This window comes from Cajanus cajan, chromosome 6, assembly GCF_000230855.2.
Source record: "Cajanus cajan strain Asha chromosome 6, NIPB_CcT2T_4, whole genome shotgun sequence".
In the NCBI taxonomy this organism is placed as follows: Eukaryota; Viridiplantae; Streptophyta; class Magnoliopsida; order Fabales; family Fabaceae; genus Cajanus; species Cajanus cajan.
This window is the reverse complement of record NC_138522.1, coordinates 51,387,204-51,409,115: the sequence shown is the minus strand read 5'-3', so window position 1 is coordinate 51,409,115 and position 21,912 is coordinate 51,387,204. Positions and strand designations below refer to the sequence as shown.

The 21,912-nt window shown below is 30.5% G+C and overlaps 1 protein-coding gene across 2 annotated transcripts; it reads left to right on the top strand.

The window, feature by feature from the left end:
- Positions 1 to 17,382: 17,382 nt before the first annotated feature.
- Positions 17,383 to 19,820, top strand: LOC109792199 (UPF0481 protein At3g47200). Of its 2 annotated transcripts, none has more exons than XM_020351590.3 (3): positions 17,383 to 17,555; positions 17,642 to 18,946; positions 19,642 to 19,820. In XM_020351590.3, the coding sequence occupies exon 2, from the start codon at positions 17,643 to 17,645 to the stop codon at positions 18,918 to 18,920; it is 1,278 nt and encodes a 425-aa protein (XP_020207179.1). In that variant the 5' UTR covers positions 17,383 to 17,555; position 17,642; the 3' UTR covers positions 18,921 to 18,946; positions 19,642 to 19,820. The 2 variants fall into 2 exon arrangements, with proteins under 2 accessions (XP_020207179.1, XP_020207178.1); XM_020351589.3 differs by having other exon boundaries at positions 17,384 to 17,559.
- Positions 19,821 to 21,912: the final 2,092 nt, after the last annotated feature.

The following is a 21,912-nucleotide window of genomic DNA, read 5'->3' as shown; positions in this document are numbered from 1 at the left end:
TTTTGACATTCCTCACAACTTTTTGCGAATTCGATACAATCCTTAATCATTGTTGGCCAATACAAACCTTTTCTCGACAAAACCCATTTCATCTTCTTCCCAGCCTGATGTGCTCCACAAATTCCTTCATGTATCTCTGCCATGGCTACATAACTTTCATGATTTCCAAGGCACTTAAATAAGACTCCATCAAAACCTCTCTTATATAATTCATTATCTAGCAATACATAATTGAGGGCTTGGAGCTTAATCTTTCTTTCAACCTTTATATTGGGATTTTGCAAGTATTCGATCAATTTGCTTCTCCAATCTTATTGACTCGAGGAACCAACGCTCAAAATTTCTTGATGATCCATCCATTCACTCTCTATATGCAACAACCATTCTAGACACTTCTTACTTATTTTATATCCTGATGCAGTTTGAGCTAACTTGTTTGCAATGGCATTCGAGCTTCGAGGAATATGTTGTAACTCAACCTCATCAAAAGTGTTAAGCAAATGCACAACTCGAGCTTTAAATTCAATTAACTTTTCATTTAAGCACTTATACTCTTGTGTTAATTGTTTGATAACTAATTGCGAATCACCTCGAATTAATACATTTCGAGCGCCTAACTCCATCAACATTTCGAGTCCGGTTATTAATGCTTGAGACTCAGTTTCATTGTTCGAGTACCTTTTGTTCGTTTCAAATGACACTTTAGTCGGCAATCCTTCGGGAGATATGATTAAAAGACCTATTCCAGCACCTGACTCGTGTTTCGATCCATCAAAATATAATTGCCAAGGCTTTGTGGTTAAGTATCCAATATCTTTCATTTCTTTCGAGTGATCAGCGAGAAAATCAGCGAGTATTTGACCTTTAATTGCTTTTAATGGCTCGAAAGTGAGCGAAAATTCAGTTAACGCAAGTGCCCATTTACCAACTCGAGAATGTAAAACAGGTTTACACAACATATACTTAATCACATTACTTCGACTTACAACATCACGAGTCTTAATATAGTACTTCAACTTTGTACAAGCAACATATAAACTTAAACATAATTTCTCTAAAGGGGAGTATCTACTTTCTGCACCTACTAACATTCGACTTAAATAATAAATGACTCTCTCGATGCCATTATTATCATCTTGCGCCAGCATGCCCGCAATAGTCGAATCACTAGCTGAGATATATAACTTAAGTTGCTTCCCTTTAGAAAGTGGTGCCAATACGGGAGGATGAGCCAAGTATGCTTTAATTTCCTCGAACGCTTTCTGGTGCTCTTCATTCCATCGAAATTCTTGCTCCTTCTTCAAACGTAACAGAGGAGAGAAGACTTTAGTTTTACCAGACAAATTCGAGATAAACCTTCTCAAGAAATTTACTTTACCTAGGAGCGATTGAAGTTATTTCTTGTTCGACGGCGGTTTAGTCTCCAAGATGGCTTTGGTTTTGTTCTTGTCTACTTCAATCCCTTTTTGGTGTATAATAAATCCTAGAAATTCTCCTGCTGTAACACCAAAAGCACATTTTAGTGGATTCATTTTTAAACCATGTTTCCTCATTCTCTCGAAAGATAATTTCAAATGATATAAATGATCCTTTTTTTGTTTCGATCCGACAATTATATCATCAATATAAACTTGAACAAACTTACCAATTAAATCATGGAATATTAAATTCATTGCCCTTTGATAAGTAGCACCTGCGTTCTTTAATCCAAATGGCATCATCACCCATTCATAGACACCCAGAGCACCTGGACATCGAAAAGCAGTTTTCGATACGTCATTAGCTGCAATATAAATTTGGTTATATCCAGAATAACCATCAAGTAAACTCATAATTTCATTACCTGCAGCAGCGTCTATCATGGTTTCAGCAATGGGCATAGGATATTCATCCTTGGGCGTTGCTGTATTGAGATCTCGAAAATCAATGCATACCCAGAGTTTCCCATTTTTCTTTATAACAGGCACTATATTTGAAATCCACTCAGGGTATCTCGAAGTTCTGATGAACTTCGCTTTTAGTAGTCTCTCAATTTCTCCCTTGATTCTTTCGATTATCTCAGGAGCGAATCTTCGAGGAGTTTGCTTAACGGGTTTCTTTCCTGGGATCATGGGTAGCCTATGCTCTACCAACTCTCGATCTAATCCTGGAATTTCATCATAATCCCATGCAAAGCAATCTTTATACTCGTGCAAGACTCGAATGATTTCCTCCTTCATTTCCCCTTGTAAGAACTTGCTAACATAAGTCACTTTTTTATTCTCGATGGTCCCCAGATTAACTTCTTCGAGTGGGTCTTGGGATTCTAACTTATGCTCTTCTTTAACTTCCCTTTCGAATCCCAGGGGCGAATCATCGAAAATACAGTCTAATTTGAAGTCAAGCTCTTGCTCTTCATACTCTTGTTTTTTCGACCCCTTGGCCTCTTTCTATTTTTTGATTGTTACTCGAGATTCGTTGATCTCTTTGTTTTTCTATTTTTTGTTTTTCCTCAACCAAAATGGCCGTACTTTTGTCATCTGTTTCCAAACATCTTTCTTCACTTTCAACTTTGGCCATATCGGTCGTTCGATCGGCCACATAGGCTGATATTCGAGCTAAAAAGCTCGAATAAGGATTCTCATCCTTCATTCCTCTAGTGGAGCCGAATCCTTTTCGGCTTGAATCACGAATCCTCTCTTTACATCCCAACAGAAAGTTTTCTTAACTCCTTCTTCTTCATCCATCACCCCCGAATTATAGGCATCAAACAGTTTGGTCTTGGCAAATGCTGTTAGTTGTTGATCAGCAAAATACATGTCAACTTCATAAGTTTTCTGATCAGCTTCGAGGACCTCTAACCCTTTCATCATTGTTCCAGAAGAAAATCTTCTGATGCACTTTCGAAGGAACAGCTCCTACTCCATGTATCCACTCTCGACCTAGCAACACATTAAAGTTTGCCTTAGAAGGCGTCACTATAAACATGGTAGTCCTCTTCACACTCCCGATCTGTACATCGAGCAGAATCATGCCTTCAGGATGTGAAGACTTGCCTGCATAGTCAGAGATCATAATGTTATGAGGTTTCAAATCGGTCAAGGATTTCCCAAACCTATTTAACATTGTCTTGGGCAGGATATTCACAGCCGCGCCTCCGTCGACCAAAACCTTGTTCACCTCTTGCCCTTCGATCATCAAGGTCAGCAAGAGAGGTTTAAGGTGCCTTTCATTTCTTCTGTGGGAGAATCGAACACCGCAGAATTGAACTTGGGGATAACCCTCGAAATTTGATTCACCCATATAACTTTGGACTCATAATTAGGATCTTCAAAATAATCCTCTCGATGAATATCCTCTTGTTCATTGACAGACTCCATAGCCCCAGCATACTCAGAAGGCAAAATGGAAACTACCCCACAAATGTCTTCCAGAGAATCCTCGAACCCGCTCTCGAAGCAATCAGTAATCATGTCCTCGTCATCTTCGATATACTTTTGGGACGATTCTCCTCTTTGAGGAACTGGGACTGAAAAGCGATTTCCCCCAACGCCTTCGAAAGTAGCCTTTCGCATCCTCTATTGCCTCCTCCATTGGGTCTTAGTTAAATTATTGAATGGTTGTCGAAAACCCCGTCCGTATCCACTAGTCGAGAATTTGCCAGGCCCTGGGGCCAAATTCGAGAATCTCCCAGCATTTCCCTGTATTGGGTTTTTAGGGTAAGTTACTATCTGTTTACCTCGACCCATTCCACCAACCATGGGCCTCGGAGGTGCATTCCATTTTGCAATCGGAACATTTGCATTTGGCACAAAAGTATTGCCAAACCTCGCAGAATTGTACATCTCCATTTTTCCCACGGGAGCATTGTACTGAGGCATATGGACCTGCCTCATAGTCACCCCAGTGTTCGATCTAGCATTTAGCTTAGGTTTCTCTCGAAGACCTCCTGCCTTATAACTTCTCATCATATCTGATTCTTCGAAGGCTTTGGCAGCCGCTTTGTCGAAGACGACACTACATCGGGGGCATAACATTACCTCCCTATCGGCCTCCTTCTTTTTCGACAGAAATTCGACCAAGCTATCTCCCTCCTTAGGATAGATGGGCTCTTGCTCTTTGGAAAAATCTTCCATCAATTCTTCCAGCTTCTCATCAGAAATGGGTTCAATGTTCTCATCTTCCTCAACAGCAACGTCTACCATATTGATTCCCATTGTCATAGGTTCCACATATCCAGTATGGGCAGCAAATGGATCAGTATCCACTTTCATATCTTTACCCTCAAAAGCAAGACGACCATCAGTAATCGCTCGCTCGATCAAATCCCTGAAACGTACACAATTATTAGTCCAATGCCCATACATGTTATGATATTTGCAAAATTTCTTTCCCTTCCTTTGTTCGAATGGTGGAATTTTATGGTTTTCTGGAAGCACAATTTGTTTATCTTTTAGCAAGATATCAAATATCTTTTCGGCTTTAGTTACGTCAAAACTATACTTCTTAGTTGAGGTTCCGTCTATATTCTCTCCTGGTTTTAACATTTGACATTGATAGGTAGGGCCAGGACGTAATTCAGCTAAGTTAATCTCAAAATCTTCATTCGAAGCCTCACAGTTAGGATCTTCACTCAACTCGAGATTTTCTAAATAAGCAACCCTTTCTTTTCGAACAAACTTATCAAATTTTCTTAACCTTTCTTTCTCAATTTTAATCTGTTCGATCCTCCTCACTTTTTCGGCCAGTTGAGCCATATCTCTCAATTGTTCGTTTACTAATTTCTTGCGTATTGAGAAATCTAACCCTGTTGCTGCAATCCTAACTAATTCATGTTCAGGTATATTAGTATAACATCGAGATTTCAACTGCCTGAATCTATTTAAATAGTCATCTAAAGTTTCATTATTTTGTCTTTTGATGTTCATTAGATCGACTATACTCACTTTCGTTTCCTCTCTAAAGAAATGCTCATGAAAACTACCCTCTAACTGTACCCAGGTCTGTATCGAATTAGGAGGTAAGGTAGTAAACCATGTAAAAGCATGTTTGGTCAACGAACTAGGGAAATATTTCATTTTTAAATATTCGTTATTTGCTAAGTCCCCACATTCGACCCCATACCTAGCTATATGTTCGACTGTTGACTTAGTCAGTTCTCCTGCGAATTTCAAAAACTTGGGTACTTTTACTCTTCGGGGTAGTTCTGCTTGTGTAATGTAATCAGGAAAGGCTGACACGAAATATGGGCGTTCATTTCGACCTACATCGAATCCATGCCTATTCAATATTCTCTCTACCATTTGGTCTAAATGTTCATTGGGATTCCCATTAGGTCGAACTACATTTTGAAAATTTCCATGCCCCCCCGGGTTTTCTATGTCATTCAAGTTTGCACTCATGGCTCTCGAAGGTGGTCCCTCACCCAGTCTATCCCCTATTTTGTTTATCAATTCATACAGAGGAGTCATAATATTATGCATTTGAGTCGACAACAAATTAACCATGTCATGATTACTATGGTCCATTTGCTGTCGAAGAGCCATCATAGCTTGATTACTAATTCCCGTGGGTACGTAACTGCTTTGTCGAATTAACGACCCTTCCTTACTTGTTCCTACATGTTGATATGGGTCTTGCATAACAAACCCCATGCCGTTTGGTCCAGGATTATATCCCTGTGGGGATATATGCATTTGGGGATTAGGTCCTATTAAGGGTATTGGCATGTCAACATGTATAGGTTGGGTATTTCGCCAATTAGGCGGCATACCCCAGGGATACTCCCTAGTGACATTTACCATTTCTTGAGTTGCATTAGTTTGCCTTGCTGTGTTTTCGAGTAACACAGGGGAAGCAGATGTTGCCCCCCTGGTCGCATTAGTTGCATTATCAGGATTGGAGGTTGGTTGCTCTACATCAGCATGATTATTATTATTATTACCAGTTTCCCTATTAGATGACATGGTCCGTCCACTCCTAAGTCTCATGCACTAAATACACCTAAAACTAGTCCAATTATGTTTTAGATTAAACGGGTCCCACTGGGCGTGCCAATTTGTTTACTGTGAAACTCGTTTTTTATGGATTCTTTTTATTCGAACTAGCACGACACGCGTTTCAATTTAGGTATATATTGTTTGGAATTTAACGGAGAGGAGAAGAGAAGGAGCAGAAAGATTAATGACTACTTGTTTCCAAGAATTCCTCAATAATTAACAAGTAACTGTTTCCATGAACATAAATACTCAACTGAACAGAATGAACAACATATATATTTGTAATACAGATCATGGTTCACTCACATAATTAACAGATATTACAGTACCATAATGCTTGAACTACTTAATCAAAAGAACTTAAGAAGAAGAACTACACTAATGCTTCAACTAATTAATAATGTGGTTGTAACACATTTGAAAAAGAGGATCAAGAATATGGGAGGGTTAGTGATGGATGGTCAATTTTTTTATATGAGATGTTGTGCCCATATACTAAATCTAGTAGTGAATAATGGTTTAAAGGATGTGCACAATTCAATTGCAAGTATCCAAATAGCTGTTGGATTTGTAAGGTCTTCACTCGAAAGATTGGATGAGTTCAAAAAGTGTTGAATTTTCAAGAATTAAGTGTAAGAAATTGTCATATCTCCCACAAGATGGAATTCTACATATATGATGTTAGATGCTGCTGAAAAATTTCAAGATGCCTTTGAAAAAATTGACTATGAGGACTCAAGCTATGTAGAATTTTTTTGGGACATGGCTAGTTGTCCAACTATAGTTGATTGGGAGAATGTTCGAGCATTTTTGAAGTTTTAGAAAATTTTCTAAGGCCATTAGGGTTTCCTCTACTTTATTACATATCATTTTATATGTTGCATTTCATCAACTCTCATCCATTTCTTTTGAACTCAAACAATCAACTATGAACCTTAACAATATTTTGGCCATGATGGGTTTTGATATGAAGCAAAACTATGACAAGTATTGGGGTAATATAAATAACACCAACCAGCTGCTATATTTTTGAGTTATTTTTAATTGTTATTACAAATTATAATTTGTGAATTGGTTATTTGAAAAAATGTATTTAGATGATGCAATTTTTGTTGATAATTTGTCCATTTCTTTTAAAGAAAATTTGTTCCAAATGTAAAATTGGTTCAAGACAAATTATGAGAAAGAGAATAAATTTGTTGAATCCTCTCATGGTTCAAAATTTTGTGCCTCCCATAGTGAAATACCTGCCTTTGCTAAAAATCCATCATATTTGGCTAGGAAATATGACTGTGTCGGATGTGAAGATGATTATATTGTTGTGTTTCATATTTAATTATTATGAGTTGTTTATTGTTTCTAGCTTATCCTTGCATGTTTTCATGTGGTTTGAACTACGATGATCATACGTTGTATGGGAGCAGGACAATGATAGGCCGGGAGATAGCTGCTAGAGGCCACAGGAGGTGCCTGGAGATGAATATTTTTTTTGTAGGCTAGCTTATAGTAACATATTTTGTTGTATATAACTGGTCGTTGTTGGTTGTAGTGTTGTTTCGTAGTGTGACGGTCACGACAGGTCGTTACATTTATTAATAAAATTAAAACGATATTAATTAACATTAATAAAAGATTTTTAACATTTTCATTTAACTGTTTTAAAACATATTAAATTTATTCAACATTTTTGTATGTTACTTACTACTAATGTATATCAATAAAATAACGATGATTAATTATTAGTAATTAGTAAATAATTACTTACCTATAATGGATGCTAATGTTAAATTTATCTCCTGTAGTACATTACTAAGATGTTGAAGTAGGAAAATTTTTTATTTAGAAATTTTTAAAAAATGAAAATGTTAAAAATCTGTCTCATTTTAAATTTGGATACAATTATATCAAAATTGAATTTTAATATTAAATTACTACTAAAAATAATTATTAATTTTTTTAAAAAAATTTGGATACAAATATATCAAAATTGTATTTTAATATTTTCCTTTTATTTAAAATATTTTATTAATGTTAATTAATATCATTTTAATTTTACTAATCAATACTAAGATATAAGAGGAAAAATGTATATTTTATATTTTTTCATGTATAATTATTTCCAGTAGCAATTTAATATTAAAATACAATTTTGGTATCTCTGTATCCAAATTTTAAAAAATTGAATAATTATTTTCAATAGTAATTTAATATTAAAATACAATTTTTTATATAATTGTATCCAAATTTAATTTTTTAAAATTTATTTAAAATGAGACTAATTTAATAATTGATAAAATGTGTGATTTTAAAATAATTTTATTTGCTTAGTATAATTCAATATATTTGTATCATTTCAATAATTATTAAAATATTTTTATCTAAAATTTTCCTTTTGTTTTGATATATTTTTTGCCCATATATTAGCTTATAATGTTTTTTTTATAATAATACATATAAAAATATTTATGAAGGAGTTATTGGAGGGAATAAATATTTAAAACATATTTATTGGAAGAAGTTTCATATATGTGCAAAATGTAGTAGTTATTAGTTTATTTTATTTTTATAATAATAACTTATATAGAAAAGTTTTGGAATGAATTGAAGGAGTTTTGGAAGAAAGAAAGTTATTGTAAAACTTCTTCCCTTTAGATTATTAATAGATAATAGATATTTTTAAAAGGGGATAGACCTTTTGGTGTATATATTTATTGGACTGTTTTATCCTCTTATAACCACTTTTAACCCATTTAAAGATTTGGCTCTCTAAATCTCTCACACTCCATAAGTAATCACATATTTCACAAATAACTGTATATATTCTTAAAAATCATATACTATTATATAATTTTTATTATTTAGTATTTTAAAAAATAATTCACAAAAGACATTCTGTGTCTTTTATATACTAATATTAATAAATTTATTATTTTTAATTATGATGATTGAATAATTTATGAAGACATAAATTAAAAAATTAAAAAATTAATATTACATTAAAAAGTAAAAATATTATTATTTTTTAGATATTTTTTAAATGCTAAAATTGTAGTTATTATGGGATGAAGGGAATATCATTCACATCAAAATTCTCTAATAGTAAAATTTATTGGAGATGTAGGGTAGTTTTTAGATTTAAAGACACAATTACGAACCCTTTATATATATATATATATATATATATATATGCAATAGGTTAACAACTCTTACTAGAAATGATCCTAAAATTTGATCTGCGAGAACACACTTTGATCGACATCTGGTGTATTGAAATTGATTTATGTATTATCACATGCAATTTATTTGCATGTTTATTCATTTATTTGGTCTTACAATGTAATGATTATTTATCAAATATACATCTAACTAATCAATTAATTATAACTTTAAAATCTGAAAATATTTTATTAATGAAGAAAAAATAATTTTTAGTTTTGAAATATATCTCATTATCTTAAGAAATTAATTTGTAGTTTTCAGCTAAAAAAATACCTTGTTAAAAATGAAGAGTATTAACTAAAGAGTACATTACCAACCAACATTGTTTGACATAAATAATAATCGTTTGTGTCATTGAACTAAATTAGTTATTCATATTTAAATTTTGATTTTAGAGTACCTTAACTATAAAAGTGACTAAGATGGGTAAGTATGTTGGCATATACACTCTATTTTTTAAACAGTTTTTGCAATAGTAGGATAAATGGAAGCAACGTGCCTTCGATTTTTAAATAACTTACAGATATGGTATTATGATTCCCGCATATTTCTCCAACGTTCAAAAGGGATTTTATGATGGATTAGAGTTCTATAAATTGGACACATATTTTTGTTTTGAGTCACTGAGTCTATTCTCCTCTTCAGCATACAATACCATCGTATATTGAGAGCAAGGGTTCATAAACCAGAAGCAAACAAGCAAACAACAGTGGCTGGAGATTAGTTCTTTAGCTTCTGCAATTTTTTAAAATGATATGAACGTGTTTGTTTCAATTGTTTGCCATGTTTAGATCATTAGATACCTATTTTACAAAATACTCAAATATCTACCGTAATTATGAGCGGGTTCCACCCCCTCATGAGTTTTAAATTACATGTATGTGAAGAATGAAGATGCATGAAATGCACCTTTTTGATGTCGAAGGGACGAGTTTCCATTGGAGTGTACACATCTTCTTTGATTCTTACCCATAAACTATTTCCTATTTGATCAACTCCTACAATTGGATCTTTCAAAATGTTGAGACACGATTGATTGATGACTATGCCCTTTTCCACTAAGAAGCTAACACGTGCTTTTTTCTAAGTAGATAGTTCTTCTCCTTGTTGTCCCTCTACATCAAGTGTGATATTGTCTAGCCCAACCTAAGACTCAGATATTGAACCAATTGAGTGATTTTGTTTCCCTATCTAATCGTTCCACACCTCTTTTAGAAAACATTGGAGGCATATACCAAATAGTTGGATTGGTTGATGCTGGTGAATACCTAAAATAATGGGAATTTTGGGAATTATCATTTGTAGAGGGTGGTGGTGGTAGATATATAAAATAGTGAGACTTTGTAGAATTATCATCGGTGTAAGACCCGCAAGCCTTCCCCTTCTCATTTTCCTTTCTTTCTCATTCACTCTTCCTTTTGAACCCCAAATTTGTTGAACCCCTTTCTCTCATTGTTGATTCTCAAGGATGTTGAACTTGAGGTAGTGCAAGGAAAGCTTCAAAGTCTTAGTTAGAGTTCTGTTCTTGTTTCTCCTCTTCTTTTTCCTTCTAGTTGGCTCGGACCTTGGATTTTCATTTTGATTCGAGGTAAGGGAAGCTAGAATTCTTGGATTTTGGTTGAAACATTAAATTATTGTTGATGAAATTTTGAAATCTATAGTTGTGGGGATGAATTCCAAGGGGTTGCATGTTGAAAATTGGAGTTTTGGGTGTTCTTGATGAAAAGTTGAAATGTTGGTGATTTCCTTGATTTTTATGTTTGCATGTTGCTCCTTTTGAGGTTTCTGAGTTGCATGAACAAATCTAGTAGTGATAATGAGTGTAGATCATGTTTAAAGGGGAAAAATTGGTGAAGGGAAGGTGAGGATCAAAAGTGGAAGCCATGGAAATGCAGAAAATTTTGGACTCATCGTTGTAGCCATGGTTCATGGCTGTAGCCGTGGAAAAAGGGAGAATGGTAGAGATCCATCACTGTAGCCATGGTTTATGGCCTATGGCCACAACCGTGGAAAAAGAGAGAATGGTAGAAATCCATCGCTGTAGCCATGGTTCATGGTAGTGGCCATGGAAAAAGATAGAATGGCAGAGATCTACCGATGCAGCCATGGTTCATGGCCGCAGCCGTGGGGGAGAATATTGTTGCATTTTTTTAATACATTTTTTAACAAGGTAAATGATGGAATTAGGACTTGATGTCTTCATGAAAGTTGTAGAAAATCTTCCTATCTTTCATATGAGATAAGGATGAGTATGATAGAAGTAGTATAACTTCATATATGTTATTTTATGTGAAAGTTTCCATTTCACAATAGGTGATTTGGTTAAGTTAAAAGTGGTTTTGGGTGCTTAAGTTGATTTATATTGTTTATGTGTGTAAGTTGTCATGATAGATGAGTTATAAACATGTTGGTTGAATTTTATTATGTGTTGAATGTGTTGTATTTTATTGGAGTTGTTTTGTAAGTTGTATGTTGAAAAGTGAATTAGTTGTATGTTGTTTTATGTGTTGAAATTTTGATGTGTTGTTGAAGTACATAATGATGATTGAACTGTGAGACGTGAGATGCATGTTGTAATTTAGTTGTGAAGTTGTGTAGTTGTATAGAGATGTTATATGAGTTGAAAGTTGTGAGTTGATTGAGTTGTGTTATGTTAAAATGTGTTGTTAACAGTATTGATGAAATTGTGTCGTTGTGTTAAGTTGATGAGATGTGTTGACCACTTAAGACTAAAGGAGATATTTTTGAAAGTTGCGCATCCCATTGTGTGGATTGAGAGTGTTATGGTGCTCTGAGAGCCCAATTTGTTGAAAACCCTCCTTAGGAAGTTGCCCCTTAGAGTGGATGTTGTGTTATTCTCCTCTAGGACTTAGTTGGTACCATGTGTAGGCAAGGTCGAGGTACACGTGTATAAAGCAACCATGGTATAGGGGTCAAGTTGAGCTATACTGATTACAAGTAGCCAATTCGAGTAAAGTACGAAGTTAGGAACTTAATTCCTAACCGAGTATCGAAGGGTTCTAATATTTGGAGGATAGTTAGTAGGCTAATCACATAGGTGACTTAGTTGAGCTAGCTAATGTCGTGGTAGGCTTAAACCCAATTGTCATATCCTGACATAGTATTATACTTCCTTGTTTAAGTGACAAAGTCTGATAAATCATTATTATGTTGTAAATTTTTATCCAAATTTGTTGTTTACCTAGCAAGCCCAAAAAGGTTTTGTATTATCGATTTGGTAGGACCTAACTACTTAAATTGCTCACTCTATGTTGTAGGAGATCTCTGAGTTGAAATGCGTGATGACACATATGTGTTGATGAGTCGATATTGTGATGATATGAGTTGTATATGTTGATGTGTTGTTAAGGTGTTATTGAGATGTGTGTTGTTTATGTGTTGTGTGTTGTATGTTGGACTAGTTGATGATGATGATAATGATGTTAAGTTGCTAGTGTTGTAAGTTACTTTCCTATATATGCGTTGTTTATTTTCACTAGCTTACCCTTACATGTTTCCATATGATTTGGACTGTGATGATCATACTTTGTATGAGAGTAAGACAAAGATAAACTAGAATATTGCAGCTGGAGTCCACTTAGTGGATGGAGATGGAGTTGTATATATATATATATATATATATATCATAGACTACCCTTGTGGTATAGTATATTTTGTAGTTAGTTGTTTATATTTATTGTTGCCAGTTGGGCAACTTATGATGTATAGTTGTATATCTTTAGATGAAGCTATTTTAGTATACTTTTTAGTTTTTTAGTTGTTGTTGCATAGTAATTATCATGACGGATTGTTACAATCAGTAGAAGGTGGTGATGATAGTGGATACATAAAAAAGTGAGGATTTCGAGAATTTTTACCAAAAATGAATGGATATAGCGGTTGATTTTGCAGATAATTAATATAACTTTAAAAATTATATTAATTAGGTTTCATGTGCTAGAACACAAAGAAAATTAGAGATGAATAATAATAATAAAAAGTGAAATTTTTTACTAATAAATTGTGTGTAAAATTATATGAATAATAAATTTATAGAACCATTTTGAACCACCACCATTTATAAAAAAAAATATAATCACTATAGTTATACATAAATAAAACGGTAAAAAAATTTAAGCATGTGCCCAAGTCATATCACACTGAAGATAGTGTTTGAATGCTTCATTATTAACAATTGTCCCAATTAATAAAAAAAAATATTATCCCATATGAAATATAGATAATTGTTGAAGTAGCTGAGGGTCCTACTTCTCCGTAGTGAACATGTCTAGACATATAACTACACCAAAAAAAACATATAACTGCCCATCACCTTTCATTAAATTAATTTTTTATTTTTAAACATTCGTATCTTATTTAAGAGTCGGAATATACATTTAAACAATTTGAATTGCCACATAAATACACTCCAATGGAGATTGTTTGTAAGATAGAATTGCTTAATTTTAAACAACTAAATTACATGCGAACGGAGATGCTCCAAGAACATGATTAAAAACTATTACTACATTTTGAAATGACTTTGGAACTTGATATGTGAGAACACATTTTGGTCCTGACATCTAGTGTTTTGTGCAATTTATTTGCATATCATTGCACGTTGATTCTTTTATGGAAAATCTTAAACATGTGAACCAGTACTAGCTATTGGCTTGGACAGGTTGCTATTCCGGGTCCCCATTTTTAAAACTACGCTGATGAGTAGTACTATAGACGTTGACAAGTTTTTCAACATTTTTCAATACAATAATCGTGCACAAAGTTAACGTACAAAGGACAATTATAACTTGTTTACTGTTGGACAGACATTCACGATTAATACCTTCACCTACAGTTTTTAATGATTTAATATACCGAAGATTCTTTCTTATTATATATTTTTGTTATTTTCTACATTATAAAAATGTTATAAATTAAAAATTTTAATTATAAGTCATGTATATATTAAGACCATAGATATCTCTCCCTTGTGAGATACCTTTTGTTGTGTCATTGCCTTAAGATTAGATAAGCAAATTGTTCTTGCGGTCGTCTCTGGAATATTGTTTCTTGAGATATTAAGTTTAATTGTCTCTGAAATATTGTTTCTTGAGATATTACAAGTTTAATTGAAGGGGGACTTTTCAACTCAACAAGGTATATTACTAACATTAATTAAGAATAATTTTGCCTGTGAACATCATCGGAGTTTATTTATATGTGAGTTGAGATATATTCAAGCTCATTAAAGTCATTTAGTTTAGAATTTAAGGTTTAAAATTTAAAATTTTTATAATGTAATTTTTTTAATTAAAATTTTAATGTTCATAAAAAAATCAAAAGATATGTTTGTTATTATTATTCATTTATTTTATAAATTTTATTTCATTTTTATTAATCAAAGTAATATTTAAATAAAATTTAGACTAAATTATTAATATATTTTATATAAGTAAATTTGTCTATTTAAATTAATTTTTATAAAATAAATAATTTTTCCTCTTTTTCTTTTTGGTTTGTTGGCTCGCCAGTCCAACATACTTTTAATTGGTGGGTCAACAAAATTCAATTATTTTTTATGAGTTAACAAGTCAAGTTAACTCATTTTATCATCCTAAATTTATAGTTTAAATATAACTCTGATAATCAGTATTTATGATTTTGTATGTAAGAGTAAAATAATAAATAAAAGATAACATTTATTAGAGAAAAAAAGCTAATTTAAGTATAAATTAATTTTGTGTGTGAAAATTAATTTCTATATTTTTAATAAAAAATATATATTTAAATATTAATTAATGTATCATTAATTAAATGAAAAGAAAATTAAATATATTATGTAGAAATTGATATGAACTTATTGTTAAAAATTAACATGTGACTCATATTTCTAAAAAATTATATTTGATTTGATTACTGTATATATCATAATTATATATATATATGAGGAGGGTTCAAATGACACCGGTGTAACTTTTACTAAGTGTTACACCGCTCAATAACTTTATATTAATTTTGAATTTTGAAAATCCAAGGAGGATTCAAATGACACCGGTGTAACTTTTACTAAGTGTTACACCGCTGAATAACTTTATATTAAATGTGAATTTTGAAAATCCAACCGTTAGATTGAAAGTTCATATCTCTTAGATCATATATATCAAATTTTATATTAATCTAAGATGATTTGATATTTCATTCTCATAAAAAAAAATTAACGTAATATATACATTTCAAAATATACTAAAATATGAACACTTTGATTACCTTCAAGTTGTTGTTCGATTTTAACAAAATTTAACATATATGATCTAAGAGATATGAACTTTCAATCTAACGGTTGGATTTTCAAAATTCACATTTAATATAAAGTTATTAAGCAGTGTAACACTTAGTAAAAGTTACACCGGTATCGTTTGAACCCTCCTTTTATATATATATATATATATATTACACACACAAAAATAGAGTTGACATTTCATTTTTATCAACCTTCAATTTTTATAAACATCAACCCCTATCATATATCAGGGTATTTTAGAAGATTATTTTTAATGAGAGAGTTTTATAATTTTTTTTAATTTTTTATTTAATTCAGTTTTTATTTATTATAATTATTTATAATTTAAAATTTAATATTTTTAAAATAAATTATCAATAAATAAAAATAATATTATACTATAATATAAATTATTTATCAAAAATTTAAAAAATATTTTTATACATTTAAAAATACATATTTATAATTTTTTTTAAATATAATTAATATATTCAAACATAATATTTAATTATAGTATAACTTATTATAAATTTTAGTTACACATATATATAATAAATATTTAATTTGTGCATTACATAGGCTAAAATACTTATATATGAAATACAAATCTTTATCCTGTGCAAGAGTGTTTTTAGGAGCATTTTTTTGGTGAGAAAACTTTCAGAAATTATTTTAAAGACAAAACTTATATACAATTCCTGTGCAGTTGATGTTATTCTCCAACCAAAATTGAAATTTTATCTTAATATTATACACTTATATTTAATACAAGTCATATTAATATACATTTATGCATACTACTCAAGTAAAACTTCAACTTTGTTTAAAAAATAACACTTATTGCACTTACATAATTGTACCTAATTTTTTTAAAACTTTTTATCTAATTAAATTTTTACTTATCATAATTATTTATGAATTAAATGTCAATATTTTTAAAATAAAATATCAATAAATAAAATTAATATTGTGATACAAAATTAATTATTTATAATAAATTTAAAAATGTAATATATATGTTTAAAAATATTTATTTGTAAAAATTTTAAATATAACTTATTTAATCAAACTTAATAGTTATATATATATATATATATATATATAATTATTATAAATTTTAATTATATAATAATAAACATGTTTGTACATTACACATGTTAAAATATTAGTAATTATTTTAATATAACTAAATTACTTAAATTATAACAATAATAAAATAAAAAACTTAAAATTATATATTTCTTAATTTTTAAGGTTTTTTTATTAATTTTTTTTATTATTTGAAAAAAGAATATAATTAATAACTTAATTTATATAATTTATTTAAAACTATATAAGTAAATTAAAATTGTTATATGTTGCAAAAAAAATAATATGTTTTTAAAATATGCATGATTCATCTTAATTAAATGAATTTAACAACTTGTTATCTTATTAACTAGATTTATCTTTGTTATTGAAATATGCATGATTGCAAATTTTTTTTAATATTATATGAAGTATTCACCTTAAAAAAATATTTTAATTTCTACCGACAACTATAAGTGTATATGCAAAGTAGACATTTCGTTCTACATAATTTATTTTCATAAATAATATTTTTTTAATTTTATTATAAATTTGGTTAAGAGAGATACAAAACTATTACATGTTGCATGTGATGACTAATCAGGATGCTAATATGTATATAGAGCACTGTTATAGAGGGCGAAAGGTACTTCGAATAGTGTCTAAAATATTAAAATATTATTAGTTTTTAATAAATTTATTATAAAATAATTGTTTATTTTAATATTTTATTATTTAAATGAATTTTTTAATAATTCAGAAGAAATTTTGACTTCATCTTTCAGAGGATGCAGCATTTTTCTATGTATACATAGAGAAAGGGAGAAGAGGGATACAGATAGAAAGTGAGAGGTGGAGAAATCACGTCTTGGTCAATCTTGGTCAATCGTAGTACAAGAGATATTACATATTGGTGGATATTAAATGTGACTGAGATGCGGATATATGTTAAAAAAAAAAAAAAGTTAAAGAACTCTCTAGCTAAAAACTTGAAATTGAATCCAAAGAAAGTTGGTAATATGGTTGAGATTATATTCATTTTTATTTTTGTTTTTAAACATTTTGACTCTAACTTTGTTGATTTTATGTTTACTAGAATGATGAATGTGGTGGACATTGATAAGATGCTGGAGACGGCAGAGGCACCTGTAATTGGGGAGTGTTGCATCTACAGAGTGCCATTTCCTATTCGCAGACACAATCAAGATGCGTACACTCCAAATGTTGTTTCTATAGGCCCCTTTCACCACAATTCCGATTCTCGCCTCTTTAACATGGAAAGACACAAACTCAATTATTGCAAAGCCTTTCTTCAACGAACTCAAACAGCTTCTGATACTTGGAAACGCTATATAGAAGAGGTGGAGCCCCAATTTCGTCGCTTTTATTCAGACACCCTTAATATTAGTACAGAGGAACTGGTGAAGATCATCTTTGTGGATTCCGGTTTTATACTTGAGCTCTTTTGCAGATACCATGAAGGATGGTCAAACGACGACGTGTGTCTTTCAACAAATTGGTTGAGGTGTTATATAAGAATAGATTTGTTGTTACTTGAAAACCAACTTCCTTTCTCTCTTCTTCAGACTCTCTACAGTATGTCCTTCACCTCTACATCTACCCGTTCCCTTATTGAGCCCTTCACCTCTACATCTACCCGTTCCCTTATTGAGCGTACATTTCACTATTTTTCCAATTACAATAAATCCAAAGTGAGCATTAATGATAATATTAGCATTAGGCACTTCACGGATCTCATAAGAATTTTTCACTTGCAACATCCTAAGGAAAGACGACCGCTTAGGAGTGGTAATCAATTATTGACACACCTTCCTAGTACTACTCAGTTGTTAGAAGCAGGAGTGAGGTTTAAGGTTAAAACCGAAAGTGATTGCTTATTAAACTTGACATTTTCAAGAGGGATTCTTAGAATTCCACAATTGATAGTGGAAGATGACACTAAAATTTTGTTTCATAATATGGTGGCTTTGGAGCAGTGTCATTATCCTCATGAATCCTATATTACTGACTATGTTGATATTATGGACTTCCTTATAAACACTAAGGAAGATGTAGATAAACTGGTTCAAAAGAAAGTACTAATTAACTGTCTAGAGGATGTTGATTCTGTCGCTAACATGTTTAATGGTCTTTGCAAAGATGTTACGATAATAGATAGAAATTGTAATTACAATCAAATCTTTGAAAAGTTGAATGGTTTTTATGGAAATCGTTATAATATTTGGAAGGCGACTTTGAGGCGTGAATATTGCAAAACTCCGTGGAAAATTGCGATTTCAGTGGCTGGAATAATTCTTCTATTTCTCGCTGTGGTTCAAACAGTTTGTGCTGTCTTGGAAGTAACACAGCAGTAAAATGTCTCCTCCACCAAAAAGACCTGGTAAAGTAGCTTTATTATTATTTCCAATTTCTATTGCGTTTTCTCTTTAAATGCTTCAATGCTTTCTTAATTTTCAGTTGTTGTAACATATTTAGTCTATCACTACATTATTCCATCATAATTTTAGGCATGTTGTTTAATTTGACATATGGTTACATACTTTTTTTTATGTAATTAACGCATAAGTTGAAGGATATATAATATATATATTTAAATAATTTCAATTACATAAATTATAAATATCTTAAATTTTGAAATCGTCATATTAGACTAATTTGAGTGTATCTAAGTCATGTTGAGTTAAATAAGATAAAACTGAATATGACTGTTTTAACACAATGAGTGGTTTAAATAATTTTTCAATTAACTAAATAGGATGAAGCTTTTAGAGTCAAAGTCAATGATGTTAAAAAAAAATATATTGTAGTTGGTTTATGTAAGAGTGTTTAGGGTTTAGAGTTTTTGTTTGAATTGATACATCCAACAATATGAATTATACTAGTTAAATTGGTTTAGAATTTTTTTTTTAGTTGAGTAGAATCGAATTCAAAATAAAGAAATTTGACCTTCATTGATTAGGATAACCAATTTACCCTTTACAAATATGTCAATCCATGAATTCAACAAAACATTTAATTTTAGTACAAATGCTAAACAATTTCTAATATTTAGTTTCATTTAATTATTATTTGCAGGTTCACAATTGGGATGAGAAAAACATGCATGAAGATTACTTGGATAATTTAATTTATGTTAGACTGATTTGAAGAACTACTTTAATTTTATATTTTGAACAATTTAATTTGTATCGGTCATTTGCTTTATTTAGGAAATTTCGTTTATCTATGAGAATTCAGTTTAAGTTGTTGAGCTATATTTATGTTTAATAATTTGGTTTTTATCAAACACTTGGAGTCTAAGCTAAATTTATTTATAAATGTTAATTTATGTTATTAATAAATATTTGTTTCAGAATCTTATATTAGTCTTTTATTTACATTGAATTTTTTAGGCGAAATTGTATACTTTTATATTTTAAAAATAAAAATATGCGCTGAATGTTGTTTGAATATGTTAAAAAGAAATGAGAAATGCAGCTAGACACATAATGCCTATTTTTCTGTACTTTGGAGCTTCAGTGTTGTTTTTTTCGCTAAATTAAACTTCTTGTCGCACTTGTGGATGTGATTTTAGGCATTAAAAATAATCGATCAGATTCTTCACCAGAGAAGAATCTTTTTTAGTTACTTCGGAAAAGAAAAAAAAACAAACAATACCAACCAACGCAGAGTAGATTACTTTTTTTTTTAGGTTTTTCTTTTCTTTTCATGTCATTAAAGCTAATATATCTTATTATAGTAAATTTGAATTTAACTCAATTCTATAAAATAAATTTGTAGGTTGAGAATTATTTTTTACTTATATTATATAATTACTCAATCTCTTGTTAATGTGAAATTTAAATTTTTTGAAATAATAGAACCTTTTAGAAAACAGTTAAAATTGAGAATGATAGGAGTTATTTCATGTTTCCATAAATTTGGAAAATATTTTACTCAGAGTTAAGTAATCTAAAATTTCGCTTAGGGTGTGTTATATTTGAACATAAAAGTTTTTAAGGTAAAATTTAATATGGGGAGAAATTTCGGAATTGAGTTTGTCCTGCAATGATAGTAATAATATTGGTCAATATTGAATTTAAGCGTATTAATGATATTTTTTTCTCCTCTTTTATAATTTTTTTATTTGCTTCAATACTGAAGATGCATGTGGATCGGATAGCTAACTTAGAATTGTTTTATAAGGAAGAATAGATTCTTAAAAGACGATATTTTAATACCAGAAAGTATTGATGGCTTAGAATTTAATAATATACAAAGACATATATAACAAACCGTGTACCTGTAAAAGTTAACATTCAAGCCATGAATTTGATACATAATTTTCATGTGTAGGTGGAACTTAATTGATGCTTAAAGCTTATTTTTCATGTGCAGGTGGATCTTAATTGGTATGAATATGTATTTCAAACACAATTTCCTTTCTAAATAGTTGACATTTGCTTGAGTTATTTATTCTTTGTTGCCTTAATATAACCTTATGTGTTATACTTAAGAAAATCTATCATTTAAACATTTAATATCCAAGCAACAATAGCCTGTTAAGGGTGCAAACCTCGGTAGGAAGTAATTATATGCTTTTTAAAGGTGGCTAATAAGTTATAGATGGCATTCGCATACAAGATGTTTACATTGGTTTGAAGTTGGTCATTTTCCTTAATGTAAAAATTCTAAAGTAATGTAAGCTCTGACTCATTCACCATAGCTAGATAAAATCTTTGCTAGGGAAAATAAAATAATTTTTTTTTGAAAAATAAGCATTTTGCCTATCATGCAAAATTTCAGCGTAAAAATTGTTGTTTCTTGAAGGGGGGGACTTTCCATCTCAACAAGGTATTTATGACATTAATTAAGAATAATTTTGCCTATGAATATTATCAGAGTTTATTTATATGTGAGTTGAGATATCCAGATATTCAAGTTCATCGAAGTCATTTTTCAGTTTGGAGGTACAGTGTGCGTGATTTCATTCCTTCATTATATGGCTAACAACTCTTTCATTTCCTCATTTTTGTTGTATGGTATGTGCGTAGAACTCGATCGGTATAAATGCTTCAAACCTAAATACTTCAAATCAGAAATGTTTATAGGGATAACTTTTTTATATTATAGTTACACCAGTATTATCATTTGATCTATTCTCTTTTATGTAATAATAAATATATTAAAAAATAAATTATTTTATTAGTTTTATATTTTAAAGTATATTTTGTTTATATTTTAAATTTTTTGTTATTTCTATTTTTAATAATAGAAAATTTTAATTATATAACTTTTATAAATTAATATATACAATAATAATAAGTTTAATGTATTTTTGGCCTATTATAACTAATGCATATGTTA